Source organism: Equus caballus, chromosome 30, assembly GCF_041296265.1.
Source record: "Equus caballus isolate H_3958 breed thoroughbred chromosome 30, TB-T2T, whole genome shotgun sequence".
Lineage (NCBI taxonomy): Eukaryota > Metazoa > Chordata > Mammalia > Perissodactyla > Equidae > Equus > Equus caballus.
Window position 1 is genome coordinate 6961360 of NC_091713.1, and position 23317 is coordinate 6984676.

Here is a 23317-nt window from a genome sequence, read left to right on the forward strand (position 1 = left end):
CCCGGTTCTCTGCCCACTCCCCGTTCTGTGCGCTAGGATTCACGGGGGGCAGAAGGTGGAAACGTAGGGGGAAAGGAAAGTGAGGACAGATGGCCTTGGGGTAGCAGGTGACATCTGAACACTGTCAACCGACAGCAATCAATAACTCCAGACCTGGATGGCCTTAGTGCCTCGCCCCAAACTCACAGAAAAGTGCCCTTTGAGAAGAAACCACTTTCCTTTCCGGGTTTACTCTGGTCGCTCCAGATTTAGGATTTTGAAGGAAGAAAGAGAAAGAGGGAAAGAGGATTTAAAACGAAGGTGGAGTAATTAAACAAAACATAAGATTTGTCCCAAAGCCATCGCCTCTGTCCAAAAACCCCGAAAGTGATCAAATCGACAACTCGTTAGGAGAAAGGGTTAAAAAGAGCCACATCTAACACCCCAAAGTAATACATCCCCAAGAGACTAAAGGAAGACAAAAATGTCTTACAATCTATATTCAATGAAACATCGCCCCACCGGTGTGACCCGGCGCCACCACCCAGCACCCGGCCCCCGCCGCACCCCAGGGGAAAGTGGGACAGGGGGGATGCTGAAGGAAGTACCTTGTTTTGTCTCCAAAGGGCAACATAGCAAACGCGGGAATTTCGAGGTGCAGATCCTGCGGCCCCGGCGGACCCTGGACTCCAGGAGGCGCCGGGGGTCCACGACGCGCCCAGGTGAGACCCAGATTCGAAGCCAGGTCCCCTACCGCCCCCGCCGCCGCGCCGCCGCCCCGCGCTGCGCCGCCTGGCGGGGAGCGCCCCGCAGAGCCGAGGCCGCGCGCCGGCGGGTGGGAGCCCAGCGCCCAGTCCCGGCCGGCTCCTCCACCATCACCGCCCCTTGCGCGCCTCGCGGGCGGCCGGGCCGGCCAGCGCGGGCTGCCCGATGGCCGCTGCCCAGAGCCGGCGGGGCGCGGTTCGGGACCCTTCTGCAAAGGCGTGGGTCCTCGAGTGGGCCCGAGTCCGCGCGCAGCAGCCTCGCCCGCGCCCCGGCTTCGCACCGACTCCTCGGGCTTCGGAGGACCCGCCCGCCGCGCGCTCTCCGCTCCACCCTCCTCGTCCCTCGGCTTCAGCCTCAGTTCCTCCCCAACTCTCAGGCAAGCGTTTCCCACGCGCGCCCCGACTGCCTGCTGCGCCGCCGCCTCCCAAAGGACAGGTTCCCTCCCCGCCCTCCGCCGCGGCCGCCCGGCGCTTGGCTCCTGACCAGGAGGAGCCGGCCTCATGGGGTCGGCTGGGGCCGCGCGAGACCCGCCAGCCCCCCGGGGTCCGCTGCCCGCCGCTCTCCCCCGCGCCCTTTGTGTGCGCGCCGCGATCCCCTCCGCGGAGCCCTTTTGGCGGCGCCGCCTTGGGCGCAAGAGCGAGTGAAAGGAGGCGCGCGGGACAATCGGGGGACTGGAAGGGGGCAAAAGGCACTCACTCTGGGAAGGTTCAGGCATGTTGCTGCCTTTGGACTTCCTCGTGGTCTCGCCCCTTCCCCGGCTTCCCCGCCCCGCCAGGGCGGGGGAGAAGCGGAGCCGCTGGGACCGAGTTGGAAATGGTGCTTGCGGAGCTGAAGGGAAGGGGCTCAAAAACTGTTTTGGTTTCGCTAAGGATATTTAGGGGAACCAGGAGGCTAGAGAAGGGCTGGAGGAAGGCCCGGGAGCACGGCTGTATGAAAATAATCTTGCTCCCAGGGAATACCAGGGCGATCACGGTTGGGGGCGGGCGCGGGGGCGGAACGTACATTTTTGTATTTGAACTTTGTGAGCAAGTTGGATCGAATCCGACGCTTGGGTTTTTTGACTGTACTCGCCTTAAAGTCGAGGTCTCTACACCAAGTAGGACCAAGGACCTACTTCAAAAGCGAAGGGCCTGGGAACGGAGGGGGTTTAATGGTGAACGAAGGGGAAAATTCAAAAGAGGGGAGAGATCAGCCCCAGGTCACGCTCCGCGCCCCGGTCGCGTCTTCCCTGGATGCTCTTCTTACCTGGTGGCTTTCCTAACAAAGTAAGAGGAGGTAAAGTCCCAGTGATCGTCCAGCCAGGCTTCCACTGTGTCCTGCTCCCGCTGCGGCGGCGGCGGCGCAGAGCCGAGGCCGGCCAGCTCCATGATGGGCGCAGCGCGTCTCTGCGGCTCGCGGGCGCTGCTCGGCCGCCCCAGCAGGGGTTCCTCCCTCGGAGGAGCAGGCTGCTGCCGCGAGACGCTCCCTCTTCGCCTTGCTCCAATCTGGCCGGCTTTCGGGGAAGCGGCTCCGGCACCGGGCCAGCCTTCTGCCGCGCCCCGCGTCTCCCAGTCCTCACGGCTCCCAGGTGTGCCGGGCGGGGCCCTGCGCCGCAGCCTCGCGCCCTCCTTGGGGTCCGGCCGAGCCTGGCTCTCGCAGGCTCTCGAGTACCCAGATTGCGAGGCGGCTGCGGCGGCGACTGGCAAGCTCTCCGGAAGCTAAGTGGTCACGGCTAGAAGGAGGCCACGCGGCCGCTGGGATGCGCTGTGTGCCATGCCGGCTCCCGGGGAGCGCGCAAAGGTGACTGTAGTGTGTTCTCGGAGTGGCCTACTCCAGGAAAGGGAAGGTCGCGATGTGGAGACCCATCCCGAGCCCAGAAAGCGGGAGCTCGGGGAAGTTTCGCCCGAACGTGAGAGGTGGTGCTACCTTGGGCGCTTTTCCTTGGGCCTGGGAGAACAATGACTGTCCCGTCTCGCTTTCCTCCAGCCTAGCGCTCCGGTCTGCGGAGAGTGGGGACCGATCTCCCTCGGAGCCCAGCCAGTGCGGTGGCTCAAATCGCCTAGCCACCGACCATGGCCGGGTAAGGAGAGGGGCGTGTGCCGCCAAGACAGATGTCCGGGTCTGGGTGGGTAACTTCCAGCAAAGCCATTCCCGTACTTCATGTTAATAAGAACAACAATAATCATTATAAGCTAAGTGCCTTTGCATCAGACAACCCCTTTTCGTGACTAGAAAAAGATTTTCCGGAAAAAGAAAAAGGTAAACTGAAATAATCAGGGATGGTTTGTGAATGAAGTCAGAAAACAAGGACATCTCTCTACAATTAGGGTAACTTGAGAGCACCGGTGCTAAGCCGGTACAGAGCAGAGCAGCCAGTTTCCCACTTGACATTAATTCGTCATTTATATTTAACTGGAATTAACATGGACACACACACACTCTGGAAAAAGAATCTCTATAAAAGGGATCAGCCTTCCTTCTCTGTTTTGTACCATCCCTGTCATGTTTTACAAGAAGAAATTGGTGTCTTCCTCTGCTTTGTCCTCACCCCCATCTCCCTGTCCTGCATTTGCAATTTTAGAATGGTATTTCGCAATGACCTAAATTTTGGGGCAGAATTAAATCTGGCGTTGTGTGTTTCACAACGTGTGAACGACCCCATTAGCAGCGATATACCAAAAGTGATTGAACTGACATACTTTTACAAACTCCTATCAAAACATTCTTGGCAAGAACGTAAGACATTACTCACTACATAGAAACACATAATTAAATTGATAATATGAGAAGGTTAAAAAAGGTCTTCCATTTCTCCAGTGCAATGGTGTATCTTTCCCACATTAAAGAATTGTCCTTTTGTAACTTCAGTTTCTCGAAAACTTGACTGTGGTACGCAAGTAACCACAAGCCAATAAAAAGTAAGCAAAGCAGTAGTGTGTGAAGTAGTGCGTGATAAATTGTGTCCGATTTTAAAATGAGAGTTCTCTCTTCATGTGTTACTGTGATACTGGTGACAGTGCTCTTGAAGTAGAGACTTTCTCCTCACTGCTCAGTGTTTCCCTGTGGAAATCCATGTGTTTCTTCGAACAGGAAGTCAATTATAATTTAAAACTCCACTTACCTACTAAAGATGGAGTCAATTTTTGGCTTGAATTATTTGCTTTGGTTGGCTGCCTTGATTAAATAAACAGACTCTATCCAAGTGTCCTTTTTTCTCTCCTAACCTTAAAGGGTTAAATTATCAGAAATTAGGAAGGTTTCTAAAAAACTCACTGCAAGAAAAGCAATCCATGGATTTTCCCATCGGTGAGTCTCAATTCCCTGTGGTGTAGATGGTGGATTGGGGGTTCCCGCTTAAGTCTTTTACCTGAGGTGAGCATAATACAAGGGATATGCTCTAGAATGCTCTAGAAAGTTCAGGAAAAAATTGTAACAATACCTCTTGTAATTTTAAAGTACTTAAAGGTAAGTGTATTTTGAACAGACCTCACCCTGGCCTCTTGTTTTTTAGCTCCATTTTATTCTATCCCAATTTGCTCAATTATTTTATGTTTTTAACTTATTGGTATGGATTGCTCTAAGCATCTCAAATTTTGTTTTAAAATGAGTTGAAGAATGAGTAAATAATAAACATTACCAGGAAATAACTTGGAAAATGCTGTTAATGCCATTTACAACAAACAAATGTGACTTGACAGAAAGCCTTCCAATGCATTCCCATTGTACTAGAATAAAACCCAAACTCTGTAACATGGCTTACGAAGTTCTACGTGAGTGACTTTTACCTACCTCTACTGTTAAAGGCTTTGGTCACACAACCAGAATAAACAAACAAAATGATGGATGATCAAGTTCCTTTTCCAAAAAAGAGAACACAAATTGTAAGAGTCATGACATCTTTCTTGCCTTGCCTTGTTATTTTTCCAAATGCCACACGATATCTTCTGCTCCCTTGCAGCAATCCTGTGTATTCTAGGCTCGATAAAATTGAGTAAATATATTTGCACATATAATGGTATCTAGGTTTCTCACTGTTGAAGGAGTAAGACTAGAAGGTGCATTGTGGTGTTGAAATGGAATTGGAGGTTAAAAATAAAATGTATGTGTGTATGTGTGTCTGTCTGTGGGGAAATCCCACATAACAAGGAAACGCAGGCAGCTTCTAATAGCTGTGGGCAGCCTCCAGTTGACAGCCTACAAGGAGCTCTGGCCAGCAAGAAAATGAATCCCTCAGTCTTCTAACTACAAGTAGGTAAAATCTGCCAACAACCTGAGTGAGCTCCGATATTTCCCCAGTTAAACCTCAGACGAGACCACAATCCCAGCCCATACATGGATTGCAGCCTTGTGAGATGCTAAGCAGAAGTCATCTTCATAATTATCTTAATAATATTGAGTCCTACAATCCATGAACATAGTATGTTTATTCATTTATTCCGGTCTTTTAAAATTTCTCCCAGCAATGTCTCGTAGTTTTTAATGTATATGTGTTGCATATATTTTGTTAAATTTATATATGTATGTATCTATCTATATATCTATCCATCTATCTAGCTATCTATATTCCAGCTGTGTCACTGAGAGGTACTAGAAGCAATGATCTTCTAGTAGCAATGAGTACCCTTAGTACCCAGATTTTGGTTTCTAAATACCATTCTCCACTTTAAAAGAAACTAAGAGCCTTTGGAGAAAATATTCCACATCTAGGACAGGGAAAGTGCAAGTGCCCAGAAATTTTGTTTTGCCAGAAAATAAAAAAGGCTTAAAAATGACGGCAATTATGTATCAGAAGGACAGAAGATATAACAGAAGGGGGTTTCCAATGGACAGATTTGGAGCACTTGGAATATCAAAATATATAGTAGTAGTAACAAATTATAAACCATTGACTAAAGAAACTGTGATTCTATACTGATATGAATAAATAACTAGATAAGTAAATAAATAGGAGAGAAGAGAATGTCCCTTACAGTAGAATGCCAAGTAATAAACATAAAAGGAATCATATAGTTAGAAAATCATTAGCAGTTGCTGAAACTAATAGGCGAAAGTTTGGTGATGACTGCGATATTTACATCATCTTAAGGTATCTCCTCACAAGTTACATATTAGTTACCATGGAAAATAGTATCTGTACAATGAAGAGACCTTGTGGATACCTCTCTAACCAAGTGATCATTTAGATATCGCTTTATTGGAGAAACCAACCATATATACCTTTTAATAGGATATACTGAGAAGGCCTCAACATCACTTCTGTGTTAGTCCTGCCAAAAATCTGAATCTAATCATGAGGATTAGATTGAGGAATTTCCACATAAACACACCCATTTTGAAGGACTTTCTACAAAATAACTGGCCTGTATGCTTCAAAGATTCCCAGGTTGAGAAAGATGAAGACCAAAGAGGTGTCTATTAGTTATTTATTGCTATGTAACAATATTACCACAGTTTTAGTGGCTTAAAGCAACATACCTACATCATCTTCTAGTTTCTGTGAATAAGAAGTCAAGACTCAGCTGAACCAGCTCTTCTGCTCAGGGGGTTTCATGAGGCCATCAAGGTGTCAGTCAGAGCTGCAGTCTCGTCTGAGTTCACCTGGAGAAAGATCCAAGTTCACTCAGGCTGTTGACAGAATTCAGTTCCTTGCGATTGTAGAACTGAGGGATTCTTTTCCTTGTTGTCTTCTAGCTGGCTTCCAGCCCTCTCTGATTCTAGAAGCCACCTTTACTTCCTTGCCACATGGAATTCCCCAACATGGCTGCTTTGTTCCTCAAAGCCAGCAAGAGAGAGACTCCAGCAAGATAGGCACTGTAATCCTATGTAACATAATCATGCAATCACATACACATAATCACATACACCCTATCACCTTCACCTTATTGTGTTTGTTGGAAACAAGTCAAATCCTGCCCTCACACAAGAGGAGGGGATCACACCAGGATGTGAACACCAGGAGGTGGGGATGGTGGAGGCCAGCACAGCAATCCGTCTGGAATAACACTGTGATAAAGCATGGTGACTGGGTCATAGCGTATGTTCAGCAGATCTTTGTTGGGTCAATTTAAGAAATGTGGGCTTTCTCTTAGAGTCCTTGGGCAGTATTTCTATATACATATTGTATGTAAATGATATCAGCAATTAATCTTTGATAAGAATAAATAATTCTTTACTTCTTTTAGTGGTCTTTGGAAGTCTTATCACACTTAATAAGATCACCTTTTACTCTTAGCAGCACTAGGCTTGTGTGAAACAGCAGATTTCTGAGGATAGTGTTGGAGTACATGTTTCAAGTTGTTGCAAAGTACAGATCAGCCTAGTACTTGAAATCCATGAATTTAAATCAGATCATAATTCTCAATCTCAAAGACAGAGCCAACTCATGAAAAATAAAACTGTGTTATAGTGCAATGATTCCAATCAGTACACAATATTTTCTTTCCCAAATCAAACATGAGGTTTTCTACCCAAGTCTCTTGTAGCAGCCAAGAATTTAGTTTGATACACAAAGGCTGATCCATGTAAAAAGACATTATGCAGAGGATGGTGTGCAGCTGTTCTTCGTATCAATGAAGGTCACACAGAGAGGAAATGGCCTTACATTAAAACAGGAGGGATTTGGGACAGATACTAAACACACTTTCCTGACAGAGGGATGTAGTACAGATGGATTCATGATGAAAAACAACTGTGGAATTTTTCCCTAGAGATTCTCACAAATGGGGTGGACACCTATCTGTTGATGATGCTTTGAGGTCCCTTCTAAGAAGCAGATCACTGCAGGAGCTCCTGAGGTTCCCCTCTGCCCTTTCACCTGCATATGGAGAGTGTGTTAAACAGACGAATTATGTTGTTTTCATTGATAAATAATATGAACCACTCGTAGAAACATAAAATCACATAAAACGCTCATACCCAGAACAAATCTATACACTTCCCATCCACTTTCCTGTTAAAGAAGAGATTCCTTTCTCTAGAGAAAATATCCTGCAGTAGTCAGAATGACTAAAAATAAAATAATGAGTTTAGAGAGAGAGCGGCGAGTGAAACGCTTTGAAGCCAACTGCATCCAGGTGTGACACACTTAACTAAAAGCCAGTTTAAAAGTAGGTCATTGAAAATAGACTCTTTAAAGGCTGAAGGAACAAAAATGTGTGTTTTCAAAAGAAAATGAAGAGAAAAGAGATTTATTGATCTTGATTGCTAGTCTAGAGAATCACTTGTCTTTCCTATTTTAATAGATAAAAATTCTTTACTTGATGCTCAGAGTCTCATTTTAAAAATCTCAGATGGCTGCATAGACACCGTTGTGAAGCCTGCCTCCTCCCAAATTTGTAAGAAAAAGTAGGATTTAATTATCATGCCAGAGAAAAAGAAAGAACCTCATGACTGGAGAGAATTTTCATCTTTTAGGAGTAGCCTTTGGAGAAACTTCTTTGAATCAATTGTTTTAAAACAAAAATCAACATTTTACAATTTAATAAAATCAATGAAAACTCACGCAAGATTCCAAAATTAGGAATACTATAAAATGTGCAAAATTTTTCACTCAAGTTTGATACATGACTTGAAAATACATTTTTGAATAAACAAAGGCTGTATGGCGATATAGATTAAGCTAGAAGTTCATTCTTTATAGATGCGGTCATAGTGACTCTATTTCCCTACTCCTTTCTTATAGGAAAATTAACAATATAGTGAAAGGGAATAACTTGCAGTCATACTAATCTATAAGTTCCAGGATAAAATTTCCAGCTGTGCTTACATAAAATGTTGTCTTTAAGTGATAGCACTTCCAAGAAGAGTAATCAGTAAATCAATAGAAAGAAGGAACTACCTCCTCATAACAGCCCCCAATTCCTTCTGTTCACTTATTTTCATTCTTCTCTGTGAGCTCACTGAGCTGGTGCATAAATTAGAAGCATTGCACAAACTATTCCAGCATGAGAGTAAGGCCTGCAAAATCTCTTTCATATTAGGGCTGGGAATCTGAAAAACGTTTTAATAATGTCTTAAAACTCCCCAATTGATCAATGCCAGTGATTTTCTCTTTGCAATAGTTGCCTTGGAAGGCCATCTATTTTGATCCACTGTGTTGCCATTGCTGAAAACATCTCGGGAAATTCCTCTTTGGAACACTTTCAGAGTCTGCATTAGTCTTTTTGCATCTCTTCGTTACTGACAATATTTTGGTTTACTTTATGCTGAGAGTGAATTTGTTTCTTTATATATTTTAAACAGCCAAAAGTCACTCTACCTATGGACTGGTGGGAAATACAATTTTTTTTTCTGTAAAATGAGAAATGGTTATAAAGTCATGGGACTGATTTTTGTTCTCTAGATTGGAAGTTTATATTCTCCTTTTGATATGCTGGCATTGTGTCCATGGGCAATTTAGTCAACTGCTCAATGCTTCAGTTTCCTTCTTTGTAACAGGAGTAAACAACAGCCCACATAGACTTGTTGTGACTATTAAGTGACATCATAAATGTACAGTAGTAATTAGAGTGCCCAGCACACAGTTAGAGCTCAATAATTCTTGCTCAGAGAATAACTACATGAAGGGACTTCCAGCCTCCTCCTTCCTATCAAACTCCTTTCTCCATCTATTCAAATCCAGCGCATCATCCAAAACTGACTCCGAATCCAGTCTCTGAAGTCACCTCTTTGGTGTAACTAATTCATTTTGCAATTCTCTCTTTCCAACCCATCTTGGAGTCTTGAAGATTGATCTTTCATCATGACTCTTAAATCCATCCCCTTTTCTCTATCCTACTTCTTGTCTTCAACCTGTGAATCCATGCACTCTCCATGTCGCAGGCAGAGTGCTCTCTAAAGCGTAAGCCTGGTGGAGTCGCTTTCCTCCTGAAACACTTTAGTGCCTCCCCATTGTCCTCTGGTAAAGGACAATCTTCTCAGTAGAACTATAAGGCCATTTGCCCTCTGAACCCGGTTTACTGCGGAGGCATCAGTGCCACAATTCCATAAATGTAGCATGTTCTCGCTTTCCCAGGACTTTGCATGTGGCTAAAATATGCTCTCGTACTCTGGCTTCAGGCTAACTCCTACTGTTTCCTCTGGGTTTAATCTAGAGTTCAGATGCTCCCTGAAGCACACACTCCCAGGCCCACTTTGGGCCCCACCTCCCACACAAGTCTCATTTAGGTATCTCTCTTAAGTAATCTTACAGCACCCGCTCACTCATTGCACCTTATTGTAAAGCTCTATTTATTTGAAATTTATTTCCACATCGGAACATGAGCTTCTGGAGGGAAGGCACTGCGTCATGTTCATGCTGGTCCTAGTTGAGCCCCCCAGGACCTGGTGTTCATATATGTACCCCTAGAAACATAAAAGGGATCAGTAATCATTTATTACATGAATGAATGAACAAATAATGTTTCTGACAACTTATTTACTATTCTTGTGACTCACTAACAATTTTTATTGCTATTAGGATTATTTTTTAAATCTTGGAAATCCTTGGAAAAACCAATACCTTCTCCCAAATAGATGCATAGCTAATCCTCTCTCTTAATGTGGGTCTCTGCTCACCATCCATCTCAGAGAAGTTTCCTCAGATCACATAAGGAAATAAGACACACAATCACCCCACTGCCAAACACAGCTGTGTTTTTCCTGATAGCATTTATCTGTTCTGGAAATTATAGTCTATATTTATCATTTGTTTGTTTATTCCTGATCTCTGTAATCGCCGTAAGACTGAGTTTGTTTGATTTTTTACCAGTGGGTTCTCAGCTCCTACAATATTGCCTGGCACAGAGTGGATGCTTAATGTTAGTAAAGTATTGAATTCCAGATTATAAATTCCCTGAGAACAGTAAAATGCATATGCTGCACATCCTCTAACCTGAAATGTTAGAGTATATAATTGATAGGTATATATACATATATTAGTTGAAGTTGCCTTCAAAAAGCTGGTATCTACCTTTGTATCTTTTCAGAGAGGTTACTATTATGGATGAGTAACAGGGAGCCTCTTCAGACAGACAATCCTTGTGGGTAGGCATTGGGGGGGGGAATTAAAAATTAAGTGAGCATCTCCAACCTGTGGAAAAGGAGGCAAAAAGTTTCTTTGAATCAGATCTTTGTTCTGCTAAGAATCACTTGAAGTTTTGCCCTTATCTAAGTTTTGCCTACATTTATGTAAATGTAGGATAGGAAGGTTTCTCCTGTCTGAAGTGGAAGGAAGATCTTGAAACAAAAGGCTGCCGTTCTCTAAGACCCGTGAGCAAAGGAAGCCCCTGAGATAGAGTTAGATTAATTTGTACAAGAAGCTTCGAAATTCTGGAGGAGAGAAACTCAAACATGTGACTTTGTTCCCTGTGATTTGGCACGGGGGGGATGGGGGATCTGTCAAGTTGAATCAGGGTGTCCCTGACCTAGGCTCAGAGGCAGAGATGAGCAAGGGCTCCCCCAGGAAAACTCATCTGCAGAAAGGGTGGAGGTGGATTTACCCCAAAGCTAAGGAAGCTTTTAGGGTCCTTCGCTCACAGGGCCCCTTCTTCAGTCTCTGAGTGGGTCCCTAGCAATGTGTCCACATGGTTGTGTGTGTTTAACTGCTGCCTGATGAAGACAGCTGACTCTCACCAGCCCAACCTTCCAATCTTGGACTTCTTCAGTAGCATCACTGGAGTGGCTGCAGCCATTTTGGGATCCAGCTAAGGGGAGGTTGATGTAGAGATATGTTTAATTTAGTTTAGTTTAAAGGTGACATCTTTAACTGGTTCAAAGTCAATTCTTTTTATTGTTAAGTTTTTGCTAGCTGCCCTAGTGCAGGAATGACTAACAAGAATATTCCTACCACCCACTCTTCAGAATCCCCTGGTCCCAGGACAAAAAGGGCCAGATTTCCTGTGGTGCCCTGTATCACCTGTCACTAGACGTATGTGGACTATTCAAGAGAAACAAGCTCTTTCTATTTGGGGAACCTGGAAAACTATGATGAGACTTAGTTTAAAATGAGACTACAAGATGTTTTAAAGTCACTGATTTGATGGTTAGCAAAAGATTCTGGAAGAAGTGGAATCTAAATGCCACTTTACCAGTGTTTGCTGAAGAAGGTGTTAACTGTTTGACTCCTAAGACAAAGCAAAGAGAAGAAGACGTAGAGTGTGATTTTTGAGGCTTTTGCCTGAGACTCTACCACTCCCTGCCCTCCACCAAAAAACTTGTCTGGAAAACTGAGCCTCACGATGGAAGAAGACCCAGTGTCCAACGATGCTGGTAGGTCAAGCGCACTGCCTCCCAAGCCTCAGCACGCTGGCACGCACAGACTGACACGGTGCTCGCTGCTCTAGTGTAGGAATCACTTGTAAGAATATTCCATAGGCAGATTCCAACTGGAAGTAAGGTTATTTTTCCTGTAGGTGGAGAAATTGAGGTACCAGAAATGGAGAGTGTGCTTTGAGGATGAAACTCTATCCCAAATGAAAACTCTATATGAACACTGATTAAGACGGTAAGAGTAAAAGGGACCATAATGGGAAATACAAGTGTAGGTAATGGAGGTCTTATATGGCTCTCTCCTCATGGTCATCCTTATGTTCTTAAGAACACACCCCTGTATAACTCTGGCACAGTGCTTGAAAGACCTAAGACAAGCATTTGAGGATTAGGAGAGCCATTGGATGTGCTGGACATCTTCAGTTTGTCCCTCCATGTCCTACTGTGTTCCCCAGAGGGCTGACCTGTAAGGACCGCCTCATTAAGCTCCTTTGCCCTCTGGCTACTGGTTGCCTTGATAGGGAGCATCAGTATGAGATGGGGGGCAGGAGGAGAATGAGCTCAAAATCTTCGTTGACCTGATATGGTGGACTAAACATGGTGGGAAATTCTCTGCTATTTCTCCCAGTGAAAGATGGAGCCTAATTCCTCCCTCTCGATTAATCTGGACTGGCCTAAGTGGCTTGCTTGAATGACTGAATGCAGAGGGAGTGCCATTTTTGGACTTCTGAGGCAAAGTCATCACAAGAAGCCTTGCAGCCCCATCTACCCAAGTCTCTTGGAGCGCTCACTCTTGGAGCTCTGAGCTGTCATGTAAGAAGTTTGATTACCCTGTGACTGCCCTGCTGGAGGAAGCTACAGGGAAAGACTCCGTGGAAAGAGAGCAATGCTGGTCCCCCCTCAGCTATTCCGGCCTTCCCGGGCAGATATGTGAGTGAAGACACCATCTTGGAGGACATTCCAACCCCAGCAGATATATCATGGAGAAGAACCAAGAAACACAGCCAACAGCAGAACTGAGGCCCCAGATATATGACCCCCATTGAGCTGTCCCAGGCATCTCCAGCTGTTCAAACCAGCCCAGCTGAGGCTTGAGGCATTGTGAAGCAAAAATGATCCATTTCCTCTGTGTCCTGCCAGAATTCCTAGCCCACAAAATTGTGAGCATAATACATAATTATTGTTTTACCCTAGTTGGTTTGAGGGTGGTTCATTACACAGCAACCAATAACTAAGCACCTGGTAACCTCCCACTGGGTCATCCCTGGTGGGCTATGTGCCTCTGCCAAAGTCTCTTCAAGACAGCCTTCTCCACAGAGCTCTTCTTGCCATCCAGCTTGTGGGAGGTGATGGCTCCCTGCCATTACTAGCTGTACTAGCCTTTGTTTTTGGCTTTCTTAAATCTTATCCACCTTTTAAAAATAGTTCCCTAATTAAACTCTCTTGAATTACCCAGTTTGAGAGTATCATCTGTTTCCTATTGGAATCTTGGCTCATCTACCAGACGTGATACACATCTCAAGACTTATTAAAGAGCAGAGGAGAAAGCTACAGTCTATGTAAGGAAGTTCAAAATTATGCTTCAGAAAGCCACAGAAAAATTTGCACTAGCTAAACAGTATGTCTGTGTACTTATATCAAGGACTTACATCGGGTAATTAGCATCTTACCCTTATTGAAATACTTTAGAAAAGACTAGGTTTTTAAGATTTTCCTTTAAGATTTTCTGGATTCAGTGAATCTTACCCATTTTGCTTTGTTTGGGAGGAAAATGGTCATTTTCTGGGACACTGCACTATTTTGTTTAACTAACAGTTATGTAACACTTTCTATCTTCCAGGCACTCTTCTAAGACCTTTGCAAATAATAACCCATTTAATTCTCCTAATAACCTTATCAGCCATGTGCTATTATTATTTTACACATGAAAACATGGGGGCGTGTAAAGATCACATAGCTGGCCCGAGGGCTCACAGCTAGTAAGTGGCCGAGCTGGTGCTCGAAGCCACACGGTAGATGTAGAGTGTGCACCCTTTACCACTGTGTTGTGCCGTTAAATCTTGCAGGAAAGATTTAGAAAACCAGAGAAATGAGTCGCGCTGCTCTGCTGTATGGTTAGCCTCAGTGAGGGCAGAGCTGATGGAGAGTGAGAAAGAGAGAGAGGTTGGATGCTCCTCACAGGGCAGACACTAGAGAGGACAAGTGCAGTAGTTATCTGTTGCTGTGTTACAAATTGCTTCAAAATGCAGTGGCTGAAAGCAACAGTAAGTTTTTATGTCTCCTGGTTTCTGTGGATGGGGAATTCACATGGGCTACAGCAGGCCCTCCAATCCTATATGTCCCGAGTCTCAGGTGGAGGATGAGGAGGCTTGGGGTTGGAATCATCTGAAGACTCCTTCCCTCCTGGGCGGGTCTAGCTGGATGTGCAGCCTGCAATACCCCTCACAACCCTCCACCCTCTCTCTGGTTCCGGGGGTGCTTAGAGGAGATGCCACCCACAAAATGAAATGTGTGGGAGTTATTATTTTGGAGAACCTGGGTTAGGTGATTATTTAAATGTTTTCGTCAGGATTTCTGAAGAAAATACAGAGTAAGTTCAAACTAGGTAAAAGGATTATTTTTAAAAGCATGGGGAGAGTTTAAGAAAAACCAAAAATAAGCGATTATGTAGAACTCCAGAAGTAGCAAGGAGAGAGCCGTTACCTGTCCCAGGACTGATTGGACCCTGAGGCTATTTGAAGAGAATGTCTGTGGCCTTTAGGGAGGGAGGCAGATAACCAAGGATGAGCTGGGGGAGTAGGAGGAGGGTGACTAAACCCTCTCACCTCATTGTCCTCCTGCCCTCTGATCCCCATGTCTAACGCCCCTGAAGGCCATATGGCCAGACCAGTCTCCCAGGATCTGGAGTAGGGTGATGGTGAGATGGTGGAGAATGGGTCTGGACAGGCAAACAGAAGGTACCCAACACACCAAGATATCACCAGGGTCCGGGTGGGGGAGGGAGGAGTATGTTTTGGTGAGTCACCAGTTGTCCCTTATAGAGCTTCAGGTGAATGCTGCTGGAGTCTGTGAGGCCTCCATTAACAGACTTTCTATTTTGTTTTATCTTATGAAATTACCATTTTTGTAGGTTAAAAAAACTGGAAAAGTAGGCAATTGCGTGTAGTTCAACTTAATATTCTGGGTACTTTCCAATAAAGCTGGTATTAGATAACTGTTCATATCAGATGACTAAAAATGTGGCTCCTCATTGTTTTATTGTTGAGTATTTTCTGTATTAGCATTGCCTAAAATACTTAAGTGGAATGGGTATTCTAATTGGCCCACAGTAAACATTTTTTCGTTGTTCAGGGATGAGGCAAGACAAAAACCTAAAGTCAGCAACACTTTTGAGGTCAGCATGTTGCTCACTACAGCTCGTGGCAGTGTGAACCTGGCGCCCCACTGAAATAGGCGAACCTACCTAGCAGTTAGCCTTTCGAAGGTGGACAGCCTTGAACCCAAGCAGAGAACTGTAAGGGGTGGCCCTGAGGCAGGGTTTCAGGGAGGCCCAGCAGGAAAGAGAGAAAGAGGAGACTCAGGATAGACCATAGGAAGGGGAAGTTGTGAATTCCATGTTCAAATCATGCCTTTGACCATCTTGTCCTCTAATCACATATTATTTAGTAACCTATTGGATAAAGACATCCTAGGCTTTTGCGTTTTTTTCTCACTCTGCCATGCAGCTAGGAAGGTGTGAGGTAGAGGCTGTTTAATGTGGATTTTAAGGGAATGTTCACTGAGGCATATATTTAAAAATCCTTGGGGCTGGCCTCGTGGCGCAGCAGTTAAGTTCACATGTTCTGCTTCAGTGCTCCAGGGTTCACCGGTTCAGATCCCAGCACGGATCTATGCACCACTTGGCAAACGCCATGCTGTGGTAGGTGTCCCAAATATAAAGTAGAGGAAGATGGACATGGATGTTAGCTCAGGGCCAGTCTTCCTCAGCAAAAAGAGGAGGATTGGCAGTAGTTAGCTCAGGGCTAATCTTCCTCAAAAAAAAAAAAAAATCCTGTTACCGTCCACTAAGCACAGGGTGGAAACAGAATGTGCCCCTGAAGCAGATTTCTGTTGTCTAAGCAATGGCTTGATTGGTATGGTATAATGAGTCCCCAAAGATGTGCATGTCCTAATCCCCAGGACCTGTTAAAATGTTACCTGACATGGTAAAAGGGACTTTGCAGATATAATTAAATTAAGCATTTTGAGATAGGGACATCATCCTGGATTATCCAAGTGGTTCCAATGTAATCATGAGGGTCCTATTAAGAGGGAGGTAGGAGTGTTAAAGTTAGGAGAAGATGACGTAAAAATGGAAGTACAGATTGGAGTGATGTGGCCACCAACCAAGGGATGCTGGCATCCTCTAGAAGATGGAAGAGGTAAGGAAGGGATTCTCTTCCAAAAGGAACTAGCTCTGCAGAAACATTCATTTTGTTCCTGTAAGATTTTATTCAGACCTCTGATCTCCAGAACCATAAAAGAATAAATTTGTATTGTTTTAAACCAAATTTGTGATAACTTATAACAGCAGCCATAGGAAACTAATAATTGTGGTTTCCCTAGTTATGTGAGTATAGAGTGAGGAGGTATGCATGAGGATAGAGTCCTTTTGACACTCACTCCATGTTGTTACTCCTTACAAACCCAGATGTGAAATTTGCATGAAGAGGATAGCAGACTCAGAAATACTGGGACCAAGACACATACCCCAAAATTTGGAGTTAGAGTGAGCTGTCAGGGTAGACTCAGAGGGTTCCCATCAAGACACAGTAGCAGAGAGGGCCAATGGGATGCCTGGGGATACAGTGTCCTTAGAAAAGGGAGCAGGTCTTGGCCGATCCAGGCTCGACATAAGATCCCAAGTGTTGTTGGGGGGACGACTGATCTGACACAGCTGATGATGTATGTTACAAGACCCTCAGGACCCAGCTGCCTAGAGATGGTGTTTTTGGGGAATAATGGCTAAGCAAGACATTGTAGACAAATAATGAGAGCTCTACTCCAGGAATCCAAGCAGGAGGCGTCCCTGAAGCCAGAGCATGGGCTTGGACCAGCTCAGCAAGGGTTAACAAGGACCTGAGGAACTCTGGGGACCAGGTTTCCACAGTGGCACTGTGTGGCAGTGAGAAACACCGGTAGCAGTGGGCCGACTGGACTTCAGTCATCTCTCCACTCAGCCTCTCAGCAAGGATTGACCGAACTGGCACTGAGTGATCCCTGGAGGTTGCTGGTAAATGGTGATGGTGTGGGGTGGGAGGTGGGGAAGTGGAGGTAGTCACAGGGGTGGGGAGTGGGAGGAGAGGATAAGGTGGAGTTTAAGGTTTACTGGGCTGCCTGCTTGTAGGTGTTGTTTTGACTGACGGGGTTAATTGGAACAAAATAAGAGATACGTGTAGCTGATTTTTTTTTCCTCCGGGTTTATGGAGCAGACCATACTAGACACACATGTTTGTGTTCTGTTAGAAAAATTTAAAAAAATTTTTGGTTTCCTCTTTATAGATTTTTGGGAATCTGAACTTAAACTGTACTAATTTCTTTTTCTTTTTTTTTGAGGAAGATTAGCCCTGAGCTAACTACTGCCAGTCCTCCTCTTTTTTTGCTGAGGAAGCCTGGCCCTGAGCTAACATCCATACCCATCTTCCTCTACTTTATATGTGGGACATCTACCACAGCATGGTGTGCCAAGCGGTGCCAGGTCTGCATCTGGGATCCAAACCAGCGAACCCTGGGCTGCCGAGAAGCAGAACGTGTGAACTTAACCACTGTGCCACCCAGCCAGACACTGTACTAATTTCTATATTTTTTACTTTTGTCCTTCATTAAACAAACAATCTTGTAGGGGCTGGCTCAGTGGCCAAGTGGTTAAGTTCACGCGCTCCGCTGCGGTGGCCCAGGGTTCGGATCCTGGGCGCAGACATGGCACCGCTCCTCAGGCCACGTTGAGGCGGCGTCCCACATCCCACAACTAGAAGGACTTGCAACTAAGATATACAACTGTGTACTGGGGGTTTGGGAAGATAAAGCAGAAAACAAAAAAAGAAGATTGGCAGGAGTTGTTAGCTCAGGTGCCAATCTTTGAAAAAAAAAAATCTTGTAATACTGCAAAATTACAGGATTTGCATGTACATGCCTCACGTCCTTTGAATGTTAGCTTCTCTAATTGGGAGACCCCATCAACAGACATTTTCCAGAAGTTGCTTAACCTTTACAGAGAGCCTGCTTTATGAGAGACATTGCTCTACAATTTTACCTAGCTCATCTCACTGGGATCTTCCCGCAATTCGGTGAGGTATCTTATAAAGGAGGAAATAGCTTCATAGGCTCAGGAGTTTCTTGTAGGTGGTTATAATAGATGGATCTCTAACCATATGATTGATTTTATAAGCATCAGTTAAGATCACACTTAAATCAAGTGTCCAGTGAAGCATGAATGTTAGTAGGATGTTTGAATACGTCTAGCAACTAAACTGAGATTTAACATAAATATAAAAGTAATATAACACTTTGCATATCTCTTATTTCTTACAATTAATCACTTCAAAGAAATCCTATTGTCAGATAGCCCAGCATATCCTCCTTAAACTCTACCTCCTCCACTGATTACGTGAACTCTACACATGCCAATAATGTGTGAAAGATGTGTGAAGGAGTGCTTAGCACCGTACTGTGAATACAGGAAGTCCTTGTTAAAGTTTGGTTAAAAAAAAGAAAAGGTAAAGTCTGGTTGCATAAAAAGTTAGCAAAAACATCGTCTGAAATGCACAGTAATGAATAGGGGAGGCAAAAAGGAAAAAATGTTGGATATTATTTCTAAAGTTACAGCCTGATTTAAAAAATAGCAGCTACAGAATGACTCGCCTGGTATATGACTCCTTTTTTGCAAAAAGTCGAAAACACACTATGAATTTGAAAGACAGGATTGCAAAAAGTCTCCTGACTCTCTATACTTCTAAAGCTACAAAATAAAAATTCTTTACATATAGAAGAGCATTGCTCTCTCAATGTTTTTATTTACCTTTGATTTTTGGAGGGCTTTATTTAATATATGATCGCCAATCACCATTTGAAATAAACATTTCTTTTTTGTTTTCAAACTTTTTTTTTATTGCTTTTTCACCCCAGATTTCCCCAGCACATAGTTGTATATCCTAGTTGTAGGTCCTTCTGGTTGTGGCATGTGGGATGCCACCTCAGCATGGCCTGATGAGCTGTGCTATGTCCACGCCCAGGATCCAAACTGGCAAAACCCTGGACCGCCGGAGGGGAGCGCGAGAACTTAACCACTCGGCCATCGGCCCAGCCCCTGAACTAGACATTTCTGCTGTCCACAAGCATTCGCTTCTCCGTTCCTTTGCAGACTTTATTCAAGTGTCTTCCCCTTCCTCACACCTCGAATGGACCTCAGGAGAAGCAGACCTCACTACCTGCTCCACGGGTGACTCTGGTGCATCCAAGGCTAACTCCATCCCTAATGCAAGTGACGGGAGAGGACGTGTGACCAAAATAATGTGAGGAGAGGTTTCCAAGGGGCATCTGAGAACGACTCATCATCCCAGTGAGAGATCCTCAGAGTAACCCTCTCTCCAGACGTTGCATGATTGTTCTGCAACTACTTTGCTATTACCCTGAAGATGAAGGTTCCATTTAGAGTGGGGCAAAGAACTCTAGCAGGTGACAGGACTGTCACCTCTAAGGCCCCTCCTCCTTCTCTTCTAATTAATTGAGCCAAAAAATATCTGATTGTTTAAGCTAGTTTGAGTTGGGTTTTCTGCCATTTGCAGCTGAAAATATTCTAACCTATACACTACAAGATTTTATTGTGTAAATATAATTCTGGTGTAGAGTCAATAAAACGAATAAAAAAGACAGTCCTGCTCATGGTATCAAAATGATGAGACTCATGCAAACCCAGAAGTCTGTACTTAGGGGCCTGCCAAGCCAAATAAACACCCGGTACAGATTACTTTAGCTAAAAATCTTGCCAATTCAAGAATGCCCGTTCATCTGAAGTCATCAAGTTTCAGTTTCTGAACATTGTACATTGCATATTTTGTGAAATTACACATTTCCAGGGATAGCAAGAAGCCCAAGTGATAATTTACCTGGAAAGGACAGTGAAGAGGGAAGAGGGGTATATAATTTGTGTACGAACTGCTGTAGAACATTTGCCTGTTTTTAGAACCACATGAAATGATTAGAATTTAAAAAAATAAGATTTAAAAAATCCACCAAATTAAGAAAAGGCCATGAATTACTTTTTAGGCACATTTAAAGAGAATCACTCGAATCGGAGCCATTAAAATGTATTACAAGTTGTAAGGATACTTCTCACCTTAAAAAGAACATTTGATCAATGAGTAGATGGTATCAGTATACGCAATTTTTAGAAAGCATTCTGAATTTAAATGATCACAGAACTATCAATATGGGGTTTCAAATTGAACTATCTCAAGCAATTAACCTAAAATAATGTATCCATTTTGTTTAGAGCCCCAGCAGGGAAGAACAATTAGCAACTTATGAATTACCATTTGTCTTAAACTCCAGAAGTATGCTCGTGACTTGAATAAATATGCTCTTGAGTATAAAATAGGACCCAAATTTACTTTAAAAATTGAAATGGTTTTATTTGTTAAGTGATTTTTATGGTCTATAATCAAATGATTAACTGTCAAAAAAAACCCATTTACTTTTTATGTAAAGAAAGATTATTTCTTAAGTTTGCTTATTTTTCTTCCCAACTAACATTTATGGCACACATTACTTTACGTAGGAGTAAAGGGGTAAAAAGCTGATCCAGCTCTCAAGTAAGGTAGTGTATTGATTTTTGGAGTCCGAGAGAGATTTCTACTTTGTATTTTGCATTTACTTTGTATTTATGTATTTTGCAAAAAACATAATTCTATTTTTTTAATTGAGTAAGTTGCAGGATATCTGTTCTGTTGGTCAGAGCTTGTTCATATCTAATCACTGTATTGTCCCCAGCTGATCTGAGAGTAACTATTTTCCAGTTCGTTCTCGGACTGATAGCTTATGATGTTAAATATTTACTACTTCATGTGAAATGGCTGCAATCTTTAAACCAAATTAATAATTATTTATTAAATATCACCATGTGCAAAGTGCCGTATTTAAATATTATTATTTTCCTTGCTGGACATAAAAATCCAGGTTGTTTAAGTCATATCGCCACCTCATAAGGTGGACACAGTTTCCCCACTGCCTTGTTTACAGTAGAGAAAACCTCATCACAAACTAAAGAAACTCGAGTTGCAATACAAGTTAGTGAAAACATGAGTAGTGATAACCATATCCAACATTCACTTAGTGAATTTAGGAGATAAAATGTTTCCTAATGCTTTTTGAAATCTCTATCACCTTACCTGCCCAAGCCTTTTTCCAGTATCTAATAAAAATGTGACTCTAGTCAGATACATTTATCCCTTATATTATTTTTTCTACAAAAGTGACTTGATTTAGAGCTTATACTTTTTTGTGTGTGTGTGCTTTGCTTTAGGACCCAAACAAGCAGTGTTCTAGAAGGGGAGGTAACTCATGTATGAAAGGATAATTCAACCATTCCTAGGATCCAGAAAGCTCCTCAATGTTTCTTCAAGCTTTGTTCATCCATTCGTGTATTCATTGAGAAATGATTTTTGAGTTCCTCCTGTGTAAAATAAATTGCAATTATTTAAAAGTGTTTCGTGAAAATATACTATGACCAGGAAGACAGCTATTAGGCCATTTATTTTCTATTTTGCCGGGAATCGTACCCTCTGAGCTCGTTGGATTTGGACATGAATTTCTAAAGTGAATATTGCTCTTGGTGGCTTCCTGCTTAATGTCAGGCTAGTCAAGTGACCCTAGAAATCGTCCAGTTTTCTTAAAGCTTCCTTTACATGGACTCCAATGTAATTGCTTTCACGTTATTTGATATGTAAAAACCAACTACCTCCTATATTCAAACTTTTATAGCATTTTATTCTTACACTTCCTAAGAGACAAATTACTTTACGAAAATAATAGCATTATTTTTAAGTAATGATACTGTGTCCCATTTAGGCCAACATTTAGCATATGTCCCATTAATTTTTAGATAGAAATTAAATTAACTATCCTGGCTTCCTCGTTCTTGGGCAGTTACTTATTACTTTTCTTTTTTTCTTATCTGCAAAATTAAATTCCATCAATTCTATCAATGTTCCTGCATCCGGAGCCACATCTTCTGCTTTCCTGCTGGAGCCTGCCTCCCACCTGTCCACTTGTGTACCAGGTCCTCTTCCTCCTTAACTTCTATGAGGCTCTGTTGACCCCTTCTCTCTTCTGCATCGTCCTTTCTTTCTGCACTAAATTATTCCCATCAACATGAAAACATGTGGAATATCTTCCATCTTATTAAAAACAAGCCCTCTCTTGACTCCACATCCCACTCTAGCTCTGCCCCTTTTATGGTGGAGCTCCATACCTGTTTCTCTTCTCTTCACTTCCTCATTCTCTGCCTGGATCCTTTACTGGAACTCACTTACTTTGCCCCTCCACAGCACTTGCTCCTGAACCCATTGTATCCAGGCTTTCTCCCATTTCCACTTCACAGAAGAGCGCTTATTAAGGTCACAAACGACTTCACATTGCCATATCCAGGGTAAGATTCTCAGTCCTCATCTAACTTGCCTCAATCAGCAGCATTTGGTGCAGGTGACCATCCCTTCTCCATGTTCCTCACTTGGTTTCCAAGACAACACTCTGATCTCTCTTTCCCCCCATCCCACTGGCTGCCTGTCTCTCTGGTGGCTGAGTCTGCCTCCTCTTCCTGACTGGGACTCAGTCTTCAGCTCCCTTTTCTCTTCATACTCATTTCCTCAGCCATCTCGCCTCTGAGCTGAAAAATTCCAAAATTATATGCCCAGCCAATGAAGAACAAGGCTGACTTTTATTTCTCATTGTGATACATAGACAGCTAGAGAAGAAGATTCTGTGGCATCCCTCTTTCTTGATTCCATTTTCGTCTCCTCATCCTACTTGCTATCCTAGGGACCAAATGTGTTCACTTGTCTGTTTCTTTGACGAACACTCGTTGAGCGATATGTGCCAGGCTCTATGCTGTCGTATCCATAATCTAGGATTCTAATGGCTTCTGGTCTTTGCTCTCTTTTCTTTTTTCTATCAGTTCTTCTTGCTCAATCTTATCCATTCCCATTACTTCAGGTATGTTCTAATGACTCCTCAAACATACATCTCGAGCTCAGACTTTCTCTCCCAAGCTGCAAACTCAGAATCCTACTGACTAGATTTCTATACCTGCAAT

The 23317-nt window shown here is 43.5% G+C and overlaps 1 protein-coding gene across 1 annotated transcript in view; it reads right to left on the reverse strand.

Moving 5' to 3' along the window:
* Positions 1-2872, reverse strand: part of LOC138921521 (uncharacterized) — a 39954-nt gene extending 37082 nt beyond the window's left edge. Inside the window, exons 1-2 of the mRNA XM_070255744.1 lie at positions 2795-2872; positions 1990-2441 (exon numbers count right to left, since the gene is read on the reverse strand). Coding sequence (XP_070111845.1) covers positions 1990-2441; positions 2795-2872 — 530 coding nt within the window. The remainder of the gene's footprint in view (positions 1-1989; positions 2442-2794) is intronic.
* Between the last annotated feature and the right edge of the window lie 20445 nt (positions 2873-23317).